Below are 21904 nucleotides of genomic sequence, written 5' to 3'. Positions count from 1 at the left end.
CACTGCCATGTTCTATCAACGTCACCTATTAAACACCTTGCTCTTCCTGCTGTGCGAAGGGGCCAGGGAGAGGGGTGATGAAAGGGCCTAAAAGCATTTCTCCAATGTAACTCCCTCTTGGGGAGTAGAATGGAATCCTCTCCCATCGATGGAAACATGAGAAGCAGTGGTTTAAGTGTTTTCCCCACTCCTATACTTAGAACAAAACTGTTGTTATCCCCATTTTATGGATAAGAAAACTGAGTCTTAGAGAAGGTAAGTAACTTTCCCAAATTCACACAGTTAGCAAATGGAAAAGCTGGGTTCTGAACACATGTATGTCTGATCCCAGAGCCCACATTCTTAAAAGTGACATTATTCTATTATCTTGGAGGGAAAAATGCATTGGCCAACTACTTTTGACAAGGCACTTTGCTAGTCACTTCAGGAGACACACAGACAAGTGAGTCATAATCCATGTCCCCTCTGAACTCACTATCTATTGGAGGGATTGGAGGAAGGGACTGTAAGATAAATATGCAAATAACTATAATTCACTGGAGTAAAGTACAGTGGTGTATTAGTTATCTATTACTGAGTAACAAACAACCCCAAAATATAGTGGCTTCAAACAACAAACATTCATTATCTCACACATTCTGAGGGTCAGGAATTCAGGACTGGCTTAGGTAGGTGCTTTTGTCTTAGGGTGTCTTGAAATCAAGATACTGCAAAGGTTACTGTCATCTGAAGGCTCGACTGGGGCTGAGTGATGATTTCCAAGATGATTCAGTCACATAGCTGTTGGCAGATGGCTTCAGTTCCCCGCTTCCCATATTCTCATAACAGCAGGTGACTTCCCTCAGAATGAGTAACTCAAGAGAAAGAGCAGGAAAGAAGTCACACTGCCTTTTACAACCCAGGCTCGGAAGTTGCACACCGTCACTTTCACCCTGTTCTATTCATTGGAAGCAAGTCACCAAGTCTAGTTTATACTCAGGGGTAGGAATGTTAAGCTTCACTTCTCGAAGGCAGGAGTATCAAAGAATTTGTGGACATACAGTATTTTAAAACCACCACATTCAGGAAATAGGGAAAAAATTTCAAAGTGAAAATGATACTTGAATGGGCAGAATTTTAAATGGCTAACATGGGGAGGGAGAGCTATCAAATGGAGGGGGCAGCATGAACACAGGGAGGCACAAGTGGGGAATGTAGAATCTTCTTTGAAGGGACAGAGATTAGTTCTGTTAGGACACATGTAGGCATGTAATTGGAGATGTACCTGGAAGGTGTTTTGCTCATAATTGTAAAGATCCTGGAATGTCAGGTTGTTTTTAATTCTGTGGGTGACAGGGATTCTTAGAAAACTGTTGGGTGGAGGACTGATGCAAACAATTTTGTTTTAGGATGTTTAATCAGACAGTGATGTTTGAGGTGGATTGAAACAGACTAGAGCTAGAGGTGAGGACACAAATTGGCAGATTCTTTAAATTAATGTCAAGGCTCTATTGGTGAGGGTGCAATTGGGAAAACAGTAATCACATTAGGCATTTCAAACAGAGGGGATTTAGTACAGGAGAGTTTTTCAAGGTGTTGGAGGGCTGAAAGAACTAGAAAGGGAAGCTAGGGTTGTAGGAAGGATTTTAACTCTGCCTGGCAATTTCCCTTATATCATGTGAGGCTGGTGCAAAAGTCTTAAACAAATGGAGTCGCAGTGAGACTACATGGTGGTAAGAGGTCAAATTAAATACTAGTGAGATTTGGGGATGAATAGACATAAAAGCTAATACGTAATGTAGTCCCCCTGATGAGTCAGGCACTGTTCTAAGAGCTTCATATATATTAATTAATCCTCCAAACAACTGTATGAGAAAGGTTCTATTATTATGTCATTTGACAGTTTGGGAGACCGAGTTGCAGATGATCAAGTAACTTGTTCAAGGTTACACAGCTAGGAACTGTCAGCGCTGGGATTCAAACATAGGCATCTTGATGCCACAGCCCACGTTCATTACCACTGCACTATACTGTTTTTTCAGGAATCAAAGGTGATTCTGATTGGGAAATTGTAGGGTCATAAGCAGAAATAGGAGAGTCAAAAGGTAGAGTTTGGGGGTGCAGTGTGGAGGGGAGAGGCGTTTAATGTGTTGGGTTGTAGACTCCATCAAGTCAATAGTGGGCACCATTTAACCATCTCTTTCTATTTTTATTTCCCCATGCAATCTGAGACCCAGTGGGAAGGCCTTTAATCGAACCCACTTAGTTGTCCCAAGTTAACCCAAGGGAAAGTGTGAAAAATAAATGTGGCTAGACAAGTGCCATTAAGCTTATAACACCTAGTTTTAGACAAGTTCTCAGTCTCAGCATTAACATTGATGAAATTTCCAGCATGAAATGAAGATTAAGGAGGATCTCTGAGCAGTGAGGCAGGGCAAGAAAACAATGACTTTCTAACTCTTTCTATGTCATGTTCCCAAGAGTGTCAGTAATAGGAAATGGAATGGAAACAGAAGACAAAGAAGTGAGCTGTAGACGTTAATGTAACTTCTTTGCTTTATGTTAAAATACCCCTCCATTCATGAAGTAGAAAACATGCTATTTATATGGCTATTTGCAGGCATTGTTATTAGGTGATTGGGTTTTTGACTTCTTTTTCTTTTCTTTTTCCCAGAAATCCCATGTGTCTGACTTCATATCAGAGATTTAGGATAAGATTTCTATGAGCTCTTTGTAATCTTTTTCTTTTGTTTTACAGTTCAAGATTCATAATTTCTATCTTTTTAAGAGCTTGATTCTTGAATAAATGTGAAGAAATACACTTAATTCTAAAATCCTGACATTATAGCTCTTTAGGAATAAAAACAGGGTAAGTTTAGGGGAGCTTTTGAGTTGACTGGCAATTCTTTTTTTTCACTACCTTCTTGTCTCAGAGAATGTTAAGAATATTAGCCTTTGACTTTAATTAAGCTTTCATGGTGTCCCTTCATTGATCTGTCCCTTACGGATATTTCTTCTTCATGAGTGTGGTAGTTATTGCGTGGAAGAATACATAAGAGTGATGAAGAGCTGGGGTTGGAGTTAGGATCAAACAGAAGGAACATGGAAACTTACTGGGATGGGGGGATGTGGGCTACTTGGTCAGAGGGATGTTAGTCTGGTTATATCATATTTCCTTTCCACATTTGCCTGGTATCACGGGATTGCTCATGTGGACATGGTAACATAGCAATCGATGTTTGGGGCACGGAGAGGTTAATGAGGCAAGGTGGTTTGGAAAATCTTCTTCCTGATTCAATGACCACATGACTAGAATGAGCGTGGTGGAGCTCTTCACCTAAAATAGAAGAGGTTAAATGGATGTCTTTATGTATGTTAAGTATATAGCATATAAGTCCCTGCTACTCCTGTATGTACCAATGGTGTGCTGGAAATGGCCTGCACCAGCTCATGAGAGTCAGTTGTTAAATATTCAGGAACTTTGTGAGCTGGTTGTTAAACTTTTGGTAGCTTGAAATTGACTATGGTGGGAGTATTTGCACCACAGAAATTGGCAAGCAGTACAAATGAGGGATTTCTTTTTTTTTTTCCTTCAGAGAGTTTATCAGCATACTGTGGCCTGTGCCATACTTAAGGTAGACAGCATTGCTAATCAAAAAAGGCACTCTTTTGATTTGGGTTCAGAATCCTTCTCAACACACTGCTCCTGGCAGCAACCACCAATAAATAGGACTGAGTGCATGAGATAAGCAGTATTTACTCTCTCTGCCATAAATGAGCTTGCGTCATTGTCCCTGGTATTAGGTGATAGAATACTACATTGAAAAAGGTTGCTTTGGGTTTGACACTTTTGCTGGATCATTTTAATGATTTTTGATGTAAAAAAGTCAAAATATCTTTCACAAAGAAGCCACAATAATATCAAACTTCAGATTGCAGCTGATTAAAGCATAATCTGAAATAATACTCAGGGACATCACTAATTTTCTCTCTGTTGTTTTTCTGATGTGTATGCACCATACAAAGACACTAATCATGGATTTGGATGTACATTGATTGATTAATTCAATGAACATTTACTGAGTCTCTTTGTATTAGTTATCTATTGCTGTACAACAAGTCATCTGGAAAACTCAGTGGCTTAAAGCAATAATAATCATGTGTTATTGCTCAGGATTTCTGTGGGTCAGGAATCCAAGAGTGGCTGGGTTAGGTGATCCTGACTTATGTTAGAACAGAAGTCACATATCATCACTTCTGTGTCATGAGGTTGAACTCAGAAGTTGGCTGGGGCTGCAGTTGTTTGAAGGCTTGACTGAGGCTGAAGGATCTGTTTCTAAGGTTGCTCACCCGCATGGCTAGCAAGTTGGTGCTGACAAGTTGAGTCCTTTCCACATGGGCCTCTCCACAGGAATGCCAGGGTGTCCACAGTGGCTGGCTTCCCCCAGACCAATAAGTGTAGGGGTCTGTGTCAGGGAATATTGAGTTCTTTGTCGTGGGAAGTGAGGCAGTAAAGAGGTCTTTGCTCTCTGTTCACTGTGCCCAGGATGCTTTTCTTCTAGGTATTGCACAACTACCTTCCTCTCTTCATTTAAGCCTCTGATGAAAGATAACCTCTTTGGAAAGATTTTTCCTCACTAACACCCATCGCTCTCTTTTTCCTTACCCAGCAATATTTTTCTTCATAGCATTTATCACTATATGATATAATATTACATATTTATTTGTTTGTTTATTATCTTTTTCTTCAGAATAAACACTTCTTCAGAGTAAGAATCTCATGTATTCCTAGTGCTTAGAACAGTGCCTGGATATTAATACTATGTGTTGAATGATGAATAGGTAAGAGTACCGTTTCTATAGAGAGACTGGGATCTGGATTCTGGCTTTGCTCTCTATTAGATCAGTGGGCAAATTACTTAATTTCTGTACACTTCAATGTTCTCAGCTAAAAGATAGGGTTAAAGATACCTTCCTCTTGGGGTTGTTATAAAGATTTTTAAATGACGTGGTGTATGTAATACCTAGCATTGTGCTTGCACATAGCAAGAATCTATAAAATGTTAGCTATTGCAATTGTTGTTACTATGATGATATACTCAGGCATAGAGTGAAGGGCCACTTGACAGATGTCGTTGATATGGATCAGTGATTGGGCTCATCAGAGCCTTTTCTCATGCTAAATTCCTATCTATGTTATCCCTCCTCCTCTTAGTTCTGTTTTTTTTTGTTGTTGTTGTTCATTTCTTGAAGGTCCTGAACAGACTGCGGATTAAATATGGCTCCCTGTACAGAAGAGACAATGTCATCCTGAGTGGCACTCACACACACTCGGGTCCAGCCGGATATTTCCAGTATACTCTATTTTTAATTGCCAGTGAAGGATACAGCAATCGAACTTTTGAGTACATGGTCACTGGTATCGTGAAGGTGAGCAAAGAGCCCCAGAGGCAGCTGTTCATTACCGTTGTTTACCGTGTTTTAGGAGTGGTTTGGGGTGATATGAAGAGAGTCCCTAAGGGTCTTGGTCTGAGCACTGTCTTAGCACTTACCTCTCTTTCCTCTGCCTGACTCCCTTGTTGCTTCTGGTCCTGAGTTGTGGGCTGTTAGGCATGAGGTACTGATTGATTGGGAGAAGAGAGTTCTGTGGCAGTAAACCTCATGCAGTTGTCTAAACACACAGAAAACATTTTGTATGTAACCCTTATAAATTATAGGGCCCTACATGGTCTGTTTTCTGCACAAAGTCACACGAAATGGAACACATCAAGGAACCAAGAGTAATTACAAATAATTCCAATCTTTTCTTGTATTTCCCAAAGAGCATAAGAAGGGATCCAATTTATAAACACACATCCTCATTTCTCTGCAGCAGCTCTAGACTGACAAGATGCTCTGAACCGATAAGCTCAAATCTTCTTCCACTCCTGGTTTGAGTAGCTTTTACTCCTCTCTCCCTGTCTTCCAGCTTATTATTTTCTCACATAGGATCCTTGCTAATGTGTTCTTCATTCCTTTACCTTTCAGGTTTAGTCTTTATCTACTTCTTCTTATAAAGTCACCCCCCAAATCTAGGGATTCAGCTGGCAAAGGCAGAAATGTCTTTACAACAATGTTTTTCAAACTATGAATGGCTTTCTGAAATCAATTTAATGGGTTGCAATGAGCATTTAAAAAAAGAACTAAAATAGAATGGATTGGAAATTATCAGAGTATGTAACACATGATAAGGATATAGTTTGTTTTGTGAATTTTTGTTTTAGGATACATACGTTGATGTGCATTAAGTTATGATGGAAAATGTATTCCTTGCTGTGGTTCTTAGTCAAAAAAGTTTGAAAAATTCTGCCTTAGAGGGTGGAGGGATGGAGAGAGTAGGGAGGGTGGAATACCTACATGTTAACAAATCTCATCCAGTGTTGTAGGAGTCAAGTTGCCCATTCGTGTCATCTGAAATGGCAGATGTGCCTGACTCAGCAGTCCCAAGGACTCAGGTGCTGATAAGCACCGTGCTTCCCTATACACAGCGCTACCTCTGTCTCAGCCCTGAAGCCCATGTCTGTTTACCTCCAGAATGACTCCAGCCGTGTGGTTCCCCAGCTTTTATCCCATAGTGGGGACAGATTGGAGACAAAGGAAATTGTCCACAGGGCTTGTCTATTTATATTGACTTAGTCCTTCTCCTTACCAGGATTTCTAAATTTACAACTCTTTTTTTTTTCTTAACCTGCAGAGCATTGAGATAGCACACACAAATATGAAACCAGGCAAGATCTTTATCAACAAAGGAAATGTGGATGGTGCACAGATCAATCGAAGCCCTTATTCTTACCTTCAGAATCCTCAGTCAGAGAGAGCAAGGTGAGGGGGAAATTATCAAAATGAAATTCTGTATTTCCTTTAGGAAACAGCAACAAAATCTAAGAACAAGTAGTTACTGATGAATATGGTGGGATCCTAAAGAGTATTAAAGCTAAAATTAATTTAAAAACATGTTTATAATCTAAGATGAGCAGAAATAAACAATGAGGGTAGAAACACACACCAACCTGTGCACGAATCTTCCCACTTTTCTGGCCGTGGGAGTCCGTGAGAATGTTTGGAAGACTCTGGGCCTTGGAACCAGGCACAACTGATTGAGTCTCATCTTAGCTTTATCACTTCCCCATTGTGTAACCTTTAGTGATTTACTTATCTTAATTTATTGGCTCTCAGCTTCTTCATCTGTAAAATGGAGATAAAAATGTGCGTTACACCTATTTGTTAAATTAATGAATAGCTTTCTTTATTACGTTGTTCAGAAGAAATTATCTTAGTCCAGGAGAATGTGGCAAGAGAGAGGAGATAAAAGAAATAAAGAAACTGGAATGAAGAGCAAGAAATAAAACTAGCATAATTGAATGGAACTACTAAGGAAGATGATGATGATGATTTTTTTAAGTGATGAGCCAGTTTGCAACAGAAGAGAAGTACTTGGCTGCTATGGCAGAGTAAAATAATATCTCAATTGCAGCTTGACCACTTGACATTTTACAATTGTCTGCATATTTTTCAATAGATGTCAAAGGAGATGATTTTTAGAAAATATATTCTGATTTCCCTTGAAAGGACATAAAACAACACTTTTAAGTTGCAGGTCATGAATGTTTTTGATCTTGCATGTTCCCTGCTATTTTTAAGAAATTCCATTAAAATTTGATAGGAGTGGAAATTTCAAAGACAAATACTTTTTGTAAGAAATACATATATAATGTTGCTTATATTACATAAAAAATGTATATTTCGTTTCTAGCTGAGGCATGAGGTCCTGGATGCAGTTCATAGGAGTACAGCATGTCAGGAAGTCTCACCGAGAGGTGTTCTTGTATCAATTTCTACTGTTTGTTATACACAAGGGCCAGGCTTTAACATAGAACTGACTAAGTTTCTTTGTTTTGTTGACTAGGTATTCTTCAAACACAGACAAGGAAATGATAATCTTAAAAATGGTAGATTTGAATGGAGACGACCTGGGTCATATCAGGTATTCTATTCAATTTTTTTTTTATTCTGTCTTAACTTTCCTTAATTATAGGGGTAAGAAAAGAGACTAGAATAGTGGCAGCAGAGGCTGAGAATAAGTTGAATGGTTGAGACCGGACTTGGGAGTCAGATAAGACACTTCTGATCCAGCCATGGGTTCTGGGGCAAGGTTCTTAGCTTCCCAGGGCGTAGTTCCTCACCTGTAAAACAGGACTAATAAAAAGATTATGTAAATGAGGGATCTGGGTCAAGAAGGTTAGCACAGCATCTGGCATATGATACAAAGACTCAGTGTTAGTGCTTATTACTATATCAAGATCTCATATGTGGAACTTCTATGATGGTGGACAATTATCTCTTGGTTAAGTGAGAAAACAATCTGACCAAACAGGCAGATGATTATGGGTTTGAGATTATTTACTTGTGTTTTTCTAAAAGAGTTAAGTCTAATGCAGGACAATGTCAATTAGTGATGAAAGCAGAACCGAGACCACCTAAAGGAAGCAGATAAGGTAAGATTACAGCTTGGCACAGGTTTTAGTATCTTTTTATATATAAGAAAACGTGAGTATCTTGTTTTCTTCAAGAAGAAGGCATTTATATTCACATGTGATTTTGGTCGTTGCAATTGCACTGACTCAGGAATTGACTGGGTAGGTGACAGTGTCAGATGCCTTGACATGTGGACTCAAACCTATGTGTTTATGGAGTTGGTAAACTCATCTAGGCATTTTCAGTGCCTCGCTTCAAATGACACACAAAGCTCTAAGGAAGTGTATGATGGCGCTTGGGTGCGAGAGTCAAATGGGTTGGGTTTACTCTGGGCTCTCATCTTTGTTAGCTATGTGACTTTGGCCAAGTTACGTAACTGCTCTGTCTCAGTTTTCTTATCTCTAAAATTGAGGGATAAAATGAGTCCTTAAAATGTTGATAATAAGTGTTAGTAAAGGTGGTGAGGTTTTGCCAGGTAGAATTATGAAATATCTACATGAAAGGGTCTATGTGAGTAAAATTAACAATAATGAGAGGTGAAGAAAAACAGTAAAGACTGTGACCCACAGTTCAGATACCAGTGTTGGCCCCATAACTGCGTGGAGAACAGCATGGTGGTGAGAAGTTCAGGTTTAGGGTTTAGGTTTTAGGTGTAGGTTTTAAGACTTGGGCTCAAATCCCAGCCCTGCCATTTACTAACCCTGTGGCCTGGAGGAAGTAACTTATCTACTTACATCTCAACTAGGCTATATGAAAATGGGAATAATAATACCTCATAGGGTTGTTTGAAGATTAAATGGGATAAAGTACATAAAGCTATGGTTCTGTGCCTGGCATTGAAAAGAGTTTAATAATTTCAGCTAAAAGGTAAGAAGTAGAATAATATTCTACCTCTTCTAAAAACTCTGTTATTGGCATATCAGAGTGCTTGAAATTCTTAACATTGGAGCTAATTCTTTGGGTTTAAAGTGAGGTCACTGGAAACTCCCTGATAAACTTTATTACATGGGTTGACATCATAGGACTCATTCTTCCATTATAGTAAATTCATCTACTGGTTAGGTGCCACCTAGCATTTAACTCAATGGACTTCCTAAATGTCAGGCATGCAACTGTGTGCTTGGAGAATACTATGTTGAATAAGGCATGGTCCCTATCTTCAAGGGTCTTATAGGCTAGCGAGGTGATTGGGGTAGGAGACAGAGACAGACAGACAGTAATCAGAACACAAATCAGATGGCCATCAGTGCTATAACCTGAGCATAAATAAGTGCTGTGGGAATTTGGAGTGCTACTTGGGAGCATTGTGGAAGGTTTCAAAGAGAAAATGTTTGGACTGGACCTGGAAGAGCTTTCATGGAGTCATTAAAAAACAGTGAGTGTGAGGCCAGAGAAAGGGCTAGGTCAGGGAGTGGGTGAGAGATGAATCTGGAAAGGTAAGCTAGCTCTAGATTGGAATTTGGTTAGGAGGCGGTCAGGATAAGAGCATATATCTATGACTAGTTACGGTATCCCAAATTTTTTGGGAGAAGAAAGTTGCTTTTCTCTTATAGTTTCTACTTAACTCTTGGCTGAATCACTGAGACCATTCATGATTCCCTTTTATTAGTTTCTGAATCATTTAACAATGCCAACAGAAAACTCAAAAATGCTATCTTTTTGCCCAGATGTTCTTTGCTTCCTTGCATATAAGTATACAACACATCCAGAAGTCCCAGGGTCAACTGTCAAGGTTATAACAACACTTTTCCATCTGCTGTGCTTATTACCCTGCAATAACTTTCCATTGTTTCTGTAGCTGCCATATGTTATCCTTGATGTAATTGCTCCTGCAATTGCTTCTTGTTGCATAGTGATAATTGCTCTTGGAATATATAAAAAATGATCCAAAACATAAAATCAAATCTGGGCTGCTGAGTAACTCAGCTGTTGTTAAACAGCTGTGGGTGCCTGATGTTAAACAGAATGCCAAAGTAAGAGGAGTTTGGAAGCACAGAATCTCAGATTTGCAGCACGAAGATCATTTAGTTCAAACTTCAGCTAAGACCTGGAAAGGTGATCTGACCTGCCCAATGTCACAGCCAAGACTATTTTCTTCACACAGAAAACCATATTGAAGTTCATAATTTATCCTTCTTCCTTTCATTTTTATTTTCATTTCTTCATTCAATAAGTCCGCACTAGACACGTACCGTGTGCCATGCAATCCTTCCCAGTCCTTGGAATGATGCATTTCCTGGCCTTGAAATCAGGAACCAAATACCTTGGAATCAAATATCTGTGTCTGTGCTCCTTGAGCAAATACCTTAAACTCTCTGAGACTCAGTTTCCACATTTCTCAAATGTGGATGTAAGAGCTTTTCTTCACACAGAGATTATTATTCCTGATTTGTTAAATATTGTGGAATACACATGTCATGAACTAAGCTAATACAGTAGATACACTGATGAGAAAAAATAGATGTAGTTGCTACCCTTATAGAACTTACAATCGACTGGTAGAGACAAAAGGTATTCAAATAGTCGTACAAATACATGCATAATTATAATTGAGTTAAGTGCTAAGAAAGGAAGGTATGTAGAGCTATCTTAAAGGGATTTGACCTGGTCAGGAAGACTGGGAAAGGCTCCCTGAGAAAGTGACAGTGGAGCTGAAAACTGAAGGAAGGTAGGAACTAACTGGCAAAATGCAGGATGGAAAAGAACTTTTAATACAGACAGAGAAGCATGTGCAAAAGTCCTGTGGCCCATTTGAGGAACTGATAAAAGGTCTGTGTGGCTGGAATGCAGAGGACATTGGAGCAGGGTGTGGTGGGATAAAGTTAGAGGTAGTGATTAGATGCCATGATAAAGATTTTGATCTTTACACCAAGGGGAATGGAAAATCACTGAAGTGATTTTGCTGAGGTTGGGAGTTAGGGGCTCCTGAAGGATTAGGAGGAGTGATGACTTAAGGAATGAAATAGAATTGTGTGCATGAAACTATTCCATGACCATTAAGTCCTCTACAAATGTGAGGCCACCATTTCCTCCAATTGATCTATCTATGTAGGGAAAATATTTCTATCTTTTTGCCTGATATTACCTTATGCAGAAACAGCAAATTATTTTTCTCCAGATGTGGAGAACATGTTTGGAATGTTCTGAATTTTGAATTACGATATAAGCTGTGTGGCATTTACAAAATTCCCTTGGGGAGACTCTGGAAGGCACCTCAAAGAATGAGTTTGTCATCCAGCAGAGAAGAACAAGTTGCGTCTTGAGAGATCCTGGTGTAGCAAGACACCATGTGTATGAAGAAACTGTGAAGGGAGAAAACAAAACAGAGGTTTCAATTGCTGCTATTCATTGGAGCTGTGAGAAAGTCTGAGCAGGTGTTTGAATGATTGCTCCATTGTCTTCTGTTTTATACATTGCAAATCCTTTTACTCTTACAGAAAGGGGTCATGTAAGGGGGCCCTTTAAAGAATCGTTTTAGAAAGCAACAGGGACAGTGATTTTTCAACCTATCTGAATAATTTGTATACACACTTAGAAAAACCCAATTCACGAAATTCCACTAATTTATTTGAATGATATTGACTTACAGAACTCAGCCATGGTGTGTGTGTGTGTGTAAATCTTCTTTGCCATCTGTGACTGTGACTTCTTGATTGTATGTCTGACTGTCTATTCTCTATGGCTCTCTATTCTGCCCTCTACATTCTCTCCTCAAACTACTCAACTCCACTCAGGTAGAAAGTGTGGAAACCTCAGAGACTGTCCTTCACCAGCCTTTCTTGACCTCTTCTCTTTTCTCTGTCTTATCTTGTCTTTGTCTTTTAAAAATCCCTGCTCCAAGGGTGTTAACGCTTGTGTGTGAAGCCCGCTCTCTATTCCTCTGGCCTTCACTGAATTGCGCTTCCCTGTTCTGCCCCGTCTGTGTTGTCGTGAAGCTCGATGCAGCCTCCCTGCTCCAGTTTTCCTGTTAGCTTGTCTGTGTTGTTGCTCTCCAGGGGAGTATAGGCCTTAGCTGTGTAGTGAGTTTTCATCCTGTGTCTGGTCCATCCCCATGTAAAGTGAAGGCGCTCACTAAGGGCTTTTTGATGACAAGGGTAATGGTAGCTGACTAATAACAGAGATAATCATGCTTGTTCATTTAATTTGTCCCAAGTTTAGAAACCAAAGCCGTAAAAACCAGTTGTCATAACTGGCAGAAGACATTGGACTTGATTGTCGGATTTCTGGAAAGTTCTTAATCCAAATAGATTTTGAAGTTTATTATTTTTTTCCAAGTTTTTTTTAGTATAAAAATTATGGGTACTCATCATAGAAAACTTGACACACATAAGAAAGTAGAAAAAAAGAAAAATTAACTCAAAGTTACACTTCCCAAAGACAACCGTGGTTAGTATTCAGGTACATTTTCTTCTGTCCATGTTCCTGTGTGGAACATTTAATAAGAAGTAAGCATGACTAAAAGGTCATTCTGTAAAGGCGGATGCTTACTTGGTTTCACTCACTCTGGGCTCTAGAAGCTTTAAAATACCATGAAAAATGTTAACAATGTTATCTCCATGTACTGAGACTATCAAGTGGTTCTTTTTTTTTTTTTTTTTTTTAGTGACTCTATATCTAGTAACGATTTATTTTTATCTCCAAGTCCATATATTCTCATGTTAATACAGCTAACTCATTTCTCTGCAGGTTAGAATTTCCCCTGTATATTTTTCTAACATTTTCTTTCAACTTTTCTTTGTTCTTACATTTAAAATGTGTCTCTTATGAATATCATATATCTTTTTTTTTTTTTTTACTCTAACAATCTTTGTCTTTTAATGAGTCAGTTTAGTCTATTTTCAGGAATTGTGACTACTGTATATCTGGACTTTTCTATACCTCTTCACTTGGTGCTATTTGTGTCACTTTTTCAGTGCTTCTCTTTACTTCCTCTCTTACCTTTTTAGGATTGACAGAGATTAAAAAAAAAAAAAAAAGCTTAAATGGCAGATTGTAATTTCCAAAGGTGGCCACAATAATAGCTCTTATCCCACATATTCTATACAAAGTGACCTTGCCAGTCCCCATCGAGAGGTGGAGATGAGGGGTGGGGTTGTGTGTGGGGGAGAGGTGGAGATGATTTCTCTAGATGGTTTCCCTTGAAACTTGTCCAGCCCTGGGACTGCTTTGATCAATAGAAGATGGCAGAAGTGACACTGTGCCAGGGCTGGGATCTTTTTTTTTTTAATAGACTTTATTTTTTAGAGCAGTTTTAGGTTCACAGAAAAATTAAGCAGAAAGTATAGAGATTTCCCATGTACTCCTGGCTACCAATACCTACACCCTCCTCTCACTATCAACATCCAGGACCAGAGTGCTACACTTGTTACAAGTGATGAACCTACATTGACACATCATTATCACCCAAGTCCATAGTTTACATTAGAGTTGACTCTTGGTGTTGTATCAAGTGGTTTTTTTTTTTTTATTGATGTTTTAATGGTTTTTAACATTGTGAAATTTTGGGTTGTACATTTTTGTTTGTCCATCACCATGTATATGACTCCTTTCACCCCTTGTGCCCACCCCCCACCCCCACTGCCCCTGGTAACCACAGTACAGTTTTCTCTGTCCTTATGTTGGTTTATATTCCACATGAGTGAGATCATACAGTGTTTGTCTTTCTCTTTCTGGCTGATTTCACTTGACATAATACGCTCCAGGCCCATCCATGTTGTTGCAAATGGGACGATTTTGTCTTTTTTTTATGGCTGAGTAGTATTCCATTGTATATATGTACCACATTTTCTTAATCTAATCGTCAGTCGAGGGACACTTAGGTTGCTTCCACTTCTTGGCTATGGTGAATAATGCTGCAGTGAACACAGGGGTGCATAAGCCTCTTTGGATTGTTGATTTCAGGTTCGTTGGATAGATTCCCAGTAGTGGGATGGCTGGGTAATAGGGCATCTCTATTTTTAATTCTTTAAGGAATCTCCATACCGTTTTCTATAGAGGCTGCACCAGTTTGCATTCCCACCAGCTGTGTATGAGGGTTCCTGTTTCTCCACATCCTCTCCAACATTTGCTGCTTTTTGTCTTGGTGATTACAGCCATTCTCACGGACGTGAGGTGATATCTTAGTGTTGTTTTGATTTGCATTTCCCTGATGATTAGTGATGTTGAACATCTTTTCATGTGCCTATTGGCCATCTGTATATCTTCTTTGGAGAAGTGTCTGTTCATTTCCTCTGCCCATTTTTTGATCAGGTTGTTTGTTTTGTTGTTGTTCAGTTGTGTGAGTTCTTTATGTATTATGGAGATCAACCCCTTGTCAGATGTATGTTTTGCAAATATTCTCTCCCAGCTGGTGGGTTGTCTGTTCATCTTGATTCTGGTTTCATTTGTCTTATAGAAGCTCTTTAATCTGGTAAAGTCCCACTTGTTTATTTTTTCTTTAGTTTCCCTAGTCTGGGTAGGCATGTCATCTGAAAAGATTCCCTTATGACCAATGTCAAACAGTGTGTTACTTATATTTTCTTCTATGAGTTTTATAGATTCAGGTCTCACCTTCAGGTCTTTGATCCATTTTGAGTTAATTTTTGTGAATGGCGATAGCAGATGGTCCACTTTCATTCTTTTGCATGTGGCTGTCCAGTTTTCCCAACACCATTTATTGAAGAGACTTTCCTTTCTCCATTGCATGTTCATAGCACCTTTGTCGAAAATTAGCTGTCCGTATATGTGTGGTTTTATTTCTGGGCTTTCAATTCTGTTCCATTGATCTGTGTGTCTGTTTCCATACCAGTACCATGCTGTTTTGATTACTATTGCTTTGTAGTATGTTTTGAAGTCAGGGATTGTGATGCTTCCTGCTTTGTTCTTTTTTCTTAGGATTGCTTTAGCTATTCAGGGTCTTTTGTTGCCCCATATAAATTTTAGTATTCTTTTTTCTATTTCCGTGAAGAATGTCATTGGGATTCTGATTCGGATTGCATTGAATCTGTAGATTGCTTTAGGTAATATAGATATTTTAACTATGTTTATTCTTCCAATCCATGTGCATGGGATATCTTTCCATTTCTTTATGTCATCATGGATTTCTTTCAATAATGTCTTGTAGTTCTCATTGTATAGGTCCTTCACCTCCTTGGTAAGATTTATTCCTAGGTATTTTATTCTTTTTGATGCAATTGTAAAAGGTATTATCTTTTTGAGCTCTCTTTCTGTTAGTTCATTATTAGCATACAGAAATGCAACTGATTTTTTTAGATCGATTTTGTACCCTGCAACTTTGCTGTAGGTGTTGATTATTTCTAATAGTTTTCCAACAGATTCTTTAGGATTTTCTATATATAAAATCATGTCATCTGCAAATAGTGAGAGTTTCACTTCTTCGTTACCTATTTGGATTCCTTTTATTCCTTTTTCTTGCCTAATTGCTCTGGCCAAAACCTCCAGTACTATGTTGAGCAGGAGTGGTGAGAGTGGGCAGCCCTGCCTCGTTCCTGTTCTCAGAGGAATGGCTTTCAGTCTTTCCCCATTGAGTATGATGTTGGCTGTGGGTTTGTCATAAATAGCCTTTATTATGTTGAGGTACTTTCTTACTATTCCCATTTTGTTGAGAGTTTTTATCATAAATGGATGTTGTATCTTGTCAAATGCCTTCTCTGTGTCTATTGAGGTGACCATGTGCTTTTTATTCTTTGTTTTGTTGGTGTGATGTATCACATTGATTGATCTGCAGATGTTGAACCATCCCTGCGTCCCTGGTATAAATCCCACTTGATCATGGTGTGTAATCTTTTTAATGTATTGTTGTATTCGGTTTGCCAATATCTTGTTGAGGATTTTTGCATCTATGTTCATCAGCGATATTGGCCTGTAATTTTCTTTCTTTGTATTGTCTTTGTCTGGCTTTGGTATCAGGGTGATGTTGGCCTCATAGAATGATTTAGGAAGTGTTTCATCTTCCTCTATTTTTTGGAATAGTTTGAGAAGGATGGGTATTAAATCATCTTTGAATGTTTGGTAAAATTCACCGGAGAAGCCATCTGGTCCTGGACTTTTATTTTTTGGGAGGTTTTTGATTACTATTTCAATATCTTTACTTGTGATTGGTCTATTGAGATTCTCCATTTCTTCTTGGTTCAGTTTTGGGAGGTTGTATGAGTCTAAGAATTTATCCATTTCTTCTAGATTGTCCAATTTGTTGGCATATAATTTCTCATAGTATTCTCTAATAATCCTCTGTATTTCTGTGGTATCCATTGTAATTTATCCTCTTTCATTTCTAATTTTATTTACTTGAGCCTTTTCTCTTTTTTTCTTAGTAAACCTGGCTAAGGGTTTGTCAATTTTGTTTATCTTCTCAAAGAACCAACTCTGTTTCATTAATCCTTTCTACTGTTTTTGGTCTCAATTTCATTTATTTCTGCTCTGATTTTTATTATTTCTCTCCTGCTAACTTTGGGCTTTGTTTTTTCTTCTTTTTCTAGTTCTGTTAGGTGTAATTTAAGGTTGCCTATTTGGACTTTTTCTTGTTTGTTAAGGTGGGCTTGTATCGCTATGAGTTTCCCTCTCAGGACCGCTTTTGCTGCATCCCATATGGTTTGATATGGCATATTTTCATTTGTTTCCAGATAGTTTTTGATTTCTCCTTTAATTTCATCAATGATCCATTGGTTGTTCAGTAGCATGTTGTTTAATCTCCACATTTTTGTCACTGTCCCAGTTTTTTTTTCATGGTTGATTTCCAGTTTCATAGCATTATGGTCTGAAAAGATGCTTGTTATGATTTCAATCTTCTTAAATTTATTGAGGCTTGCTTTGTTTCCCAACATATGGTCTATCCTTGAGAATGTTCCATGTGCCCTTGAGAAGAATGTGTAGTCTGCTGTTTTTGGATGGAGTGCTCTGTATATGTCTACTAGGTCCATCTCATCCAGTTTTTCATTTAAGTCTACTATTTCTTTATTGACTTTTTGTCTGGATGATCTATCCATTGATGTAAGTGGGGTATTAAGACCCTCTACTATTATTGTGTTGTTGTTAATGTCTCCTTTTAGGTTTGTTAATAGTTGCTTTATGTACATTGATGCTCCTATGTTGGGTACATATATATATAAGTGATATGTCTTCTTGGTGGAGTGTCCCTTTTATCATTATATATTTCCCTTCTTTGTCTTTCTTAACTTGTTTTATCTTGAAGTCTCCTTTGTCTGATATGAGTATGGCAACACCTGCTTTCTTTTGTTTGCCATTAGCTTGGAGTATTGACTTCCATCCTTTCACTCTGAGCCTGTGCTTGTCTTTAGTGCTGAGATGTGTTTCCTGGAGGCAGAATATTGTTGGGTCTTGCTTTTTAATCCATCCTGGCACTCTGTATCTTTTGATTAGAGAGTTCAATCCATTTACATTTAGGGTAATTATTGATATATGAGGGCTTAATGTTGCTGTTTTGTCACTTATTTTCCAGTTCTTTTGCATTTCCTTTGTTTCTTGTCCCATTTGTTTCGGACTTCCAATTCAGTTTAGTTGTTCTGTCTTATGACTCTTCTAGTTTTCTCTTTGTTTATCATATGTGGTTTTGTTTTGATTATTTGTTTAGTGGTTACCTTGAGGTTTGTGTAAAAAATCTTGTGTATGAGATATTCCATTATCTGATGGCCTCCTATTTCCTTATACTAAGTCAATTCAATCACTTTCCTCTTCCCCTTCTAAGTTGTTCTTGTTATACCTTATTCTATCTTGTGTTGTGGCTGTGTGTTTACAGTGATGAGGTTAAATTTATTTTTGGTGAATTCCTTCCTTTAATCTTTGATTTTAGTATTTAAGTGGTTGCTAACCTATTCTGGTAAAGATCTACTATTTTTCTGAGTTTATCTACCTATTTTTCTCCTTGCTCCAAGCTTTGTATTCCCTTTCTCTTCTTTTTTTCAGGCCTGAGGGCCTTCTTGAGTATTTCTTGTAGTGGGGGTCTCGTGGCCATGAACTCCCTTAGCTTTTATTTATTTTGGAGAGTTACTATTTCTCCATCATATTTGAAGGATATTTTTGCTGGATAGAGTATTCTTGGCTGAAAGTTTTTGTCTTTCAGTATTTTGAATATATCATTCCAGTCTCTCCTAGCCTGTAAAGTTTCTGTTGAGAAATCTGCTGAGAGCCTGATGGGAGTTCCTTTGTACATTATTTTTTGTTTTTGTCTAGCTGCCCTTAATATTGTTTCTTTGTCATTGACTCTGGCTAGCCTTACCACTAGGTGTCGTGGAGAGGGCCTTTGTCTGTTAATATATTTAGGTGACCTGTTGGCTTCGCTTACTGGTATTTCCTGCTCCTTCCCCAGATTTGGGAAATTCTCAGCTATTATTTTCTTGAATAGGCTCTCTGTTCCTCTTTCCCTCTCTTCTCCCTCAGGAATACCTATAATTCTTACGTTACATTTCCTAATAGAGTCACATATTTCTCGGAGACTTTCTTCATTTGTTTTTAGTCTTAGTTCTCTCTCCTCTTCCATCTGGAGCATATCTGTATTCCTATCCTCTAAAATGCTAATTCTTTCCTCCATATTTTCAGCTCTGTTCTTTAAAGATTCCAGATTAACCTTTATCTCCTCCATTGTGTTCTTCATCTCCATCAGCACTGATTGGTTTTCCTTTATGATTTCAATCTCTTTTGTGAAGAAACTCCTAATCTCATTGAATTGTTTGTCTGTGTTGTCTTGTATTTCGTTGAGTGTTTTTATGATAGCTATTTTGAAATCTCTGTCATCTAGATTATGGATTTCTGTGTCTTCAGGTTGGTTTCTGGGTGCTTGTCATTTTCCTTCTGGTCTGGTGATTTCATATATCTTTGCATTGTGGTTCCTGTGTTGGCTTTGTTTTTCCTCATCCTGGAAATCTCTGGTTGCAATTTCCGCCCGCCGCCACTGTGTGGTGGTAAAGGGCTGTGTAATCTAAGCCCCCTGCACTCTGCCACGGTTTTTCTGCTGGGATCCGCAGTTTTTCCACTGCGATCTGCTGGTCGGATAGCTTGATCTGGTCTGGTCGGCTGAGCTGCAGGGTTCGGTTTGCAGGGAGCGGGGTTCTCTCTTTTGCCCTCTGGGTCCCTGGCGTGGGGGGCTTCTCGTTCACCCCTTGTGATCTGCTCTCTGGGGTGCTCAGATTTTGATGGTAGCCCTGTGGCTCTTCTGAGTCCTCTGTGTGGGAGTTTCCCACTGGCTGAGAGATCCCGAAGAGCTACGGTTTCCCTGCACAGGGCCGCCCCTTCCCCCTCTCTGGGAGCCATGCAGACCAGGATGCTGATCTGACAGGGAGGGAGAGGAGTTCTCCTTACCTCTCCCGACTTCCTCCGGGGACCCAGCATGTTCCACTCAGATGTGCGGCAGTGTGGATCTTTCCAATCTAGCTTTTCACTGTCTGGGATTCCGTTGTTGATCTGTGACTGTTCCTTTTATTGTATCTTATCGGCGGAAGAATTCACAGGAAAGCTCACTCCGCCATGACGCTGGTATCAAGTGCTTTTTTAATCTTTTTTTATTCATATATTTTCTAAAATTTCAACAGTGAGCCAAAAAAAACAGAAGAAAAGAAAAGAAAATTTAAAAATCACTTGATAATCTTGGGACTTGATAACTTGTATTAATGGTTTTTAGACATTTTCCTAATCATATTTATACATTTCTTTTTTATTTTAAAAAAGTGAGACTTTATTGCATATACAGTTTGGTAACTTTTTTTTCATTTAGAAACACCTTATGAATATCTTTCAATGCTACTTACTATTTTTTAAATCACCATTTTTAAGTTGCTATATAGTATTCCATTAGATGTATGGTAATGTACTCAACTAACCAGCAATCATTTGATATTTATAGTTCTTTCCTTCATAAAATACACTGTGATAAGCATCTTGAACAGATATCTTGTCTATTTGCCAATGATTTCCTTCAGCTAAATTCCTGGAAGTGGGATTGCTGAGCCAAAGAGGAATGCTTATTATTAAGGCTTATTATTAATGGCCCTCTGGAAAGGTTTTGCTGGTTTACACCTTTGCTACCCAAATATGAGTGAAGTGTTTCCTGTGTTCTTGCCAATCTTGGTATTATCATGCTGTACAATTGTTACTAAGTAATAGACCAAACAAAGCAAAATCACTTATTTTCCTTTCAATTTCCTCAATTCCTAGTTAGTTAGGCTGAATTAAAAAAATACTCCTATTGGCCATTTTTTATTTTACATTTGTTGATCGCTTAATCGTAGCATTTAGTGTGAGAGCATTTTGATTGCAGGCACTTAATGAAATCCACTCAAACCAGATATTTCTCCAACAACATTACTGAGAGGGGCTTTTTCATCCAGGACTTTTGAAGATGAGAAAAGTGGTAGTTGAGAATGTACTATTTCTTCTCTGGAGCAGAGATGATAGAAAGATTCTCCAGGATGCTGGCCACCAAGTTCACCAGTACCTTCAGAAGTGCTCCTCTGGCTATAGTTCATTGTCTTTCTTTAATCTGAGCCATCTGCTCTGTATTCATGGCTTCTGCTTGTTTAAAATTCAGTTTGCCCCTTCGGTAAAATTCTGGGCCCAATACCCTTTCCGTATAACACAATGAAACACCCTTTCCCCTCCTTCCCCAGTTTGCAGTGGGGTGGAGTGAGGAGGACTGTAAGGGAGGTGAAAAAGAAGTGTGTTAAGCAGGGTAATGAATGCCAGATGCCACAACAGACAGAATGTGAATTTCTAGTGGCTTAACACATTAAAGACTTAAATGTGCACATTTCCCACTCATACAAAGTCTAATAAAAATTAGGTGGTCTTTCTGCACACATGTTATTGGCCAGAGCTATTCACATGCCCTGCTCTGCTAGAGGGACTGGGAAATAGAGGAGCGCATTGGTGTTTTGTAAGCCCTCATGTCTCTGCCACAAGAGGGCAGTCTCCTCAATTATTTGATGCCCATGTTAGATGGGTTGAATATATGTGTTGAATACACACAGGCACACACATCATATATTTAAACATTGTATTACTCTTAGGAAATACACACACACACACACACACACACAGAGCTTTGTATCTTTTTCCCTTATAGTATTCCATTGGAGTATTGCCATCATCACCACCATCAGCTGCAGCAGCTGTGGTATAGGTATCAGCATCATCAACATCATGATAGTGATGATTTATTCCATTCTTAGTATAGACCAGCTAAGCACCTTAGATGCATTCCTTCCTTTAATTGTCACATGCTGTGAGGCAGATACTGCTTTTATTACTATGTTACTGATATGAACACTGAGGTTCAAGCAGGTTAAGTAACTTGTACCTGACTCTAGAGCTATACTCTTAGCCGCTAAAACGCATGGCCTCTTAGTTTCTTAGGGCTGCCATGGCCTCTGTCTTAGTTTCTTAGGGCCGCCACAACAAATTA

General features: G+C 38.7%; 1 protein-coding gene across 4 annotated transcripts in view; it reads left to right on the top strand.

The window, feature by feature from the left end:
- The window catches only part of LOC101400558 (neutral ceramidase), a 119845-nt gene that overhangs the window by 26199 nt on the left and 71742 nt on the right, over positions 1 to 21904 (top strand). For all 4 annotated transcript variants that reach the window (XM_087432201.1, XM_087432200.1, XM_004439997.2 and 1 more), the window contains 3 exons: positions 5233 to 5409; positions 6713 to 6840; positions 7925 to 8002. In XM_087432201.1, the coding sequence (XP_087288327.1) occupies positions 5233 to 5409; positions 6713 to 6840; positions 7925 to 8002 (383 nt within the window). The remainder of the gene's footprint in view (positions 1 to 5232; positions 5410 to 6712; positions 6841 to 7924; positions 8003 to 21904) is intronic.

Source organism: Ceratotherium simum, chromosome 6 (genome assembly GCF_057802395.1).
Source record: "Ceratotherium simum simum isolate JZ-2026a chromosome 6, ASM5780239v1, whole genome shotgun sequence".
NCBI classification, from domain to species: domain Eukaryota; kingdom Metazoa; phylum Chordata; class Mammalia; order Perissodactyla; family Rhinocerotidae; genus Ceratotherium; species Ceratotherium simum.
The sequence above is the reverse complement of the archived record's forward strand: the minus strand, read 5'-3'. Positions and strand labels throughout refer to the sequence as shown.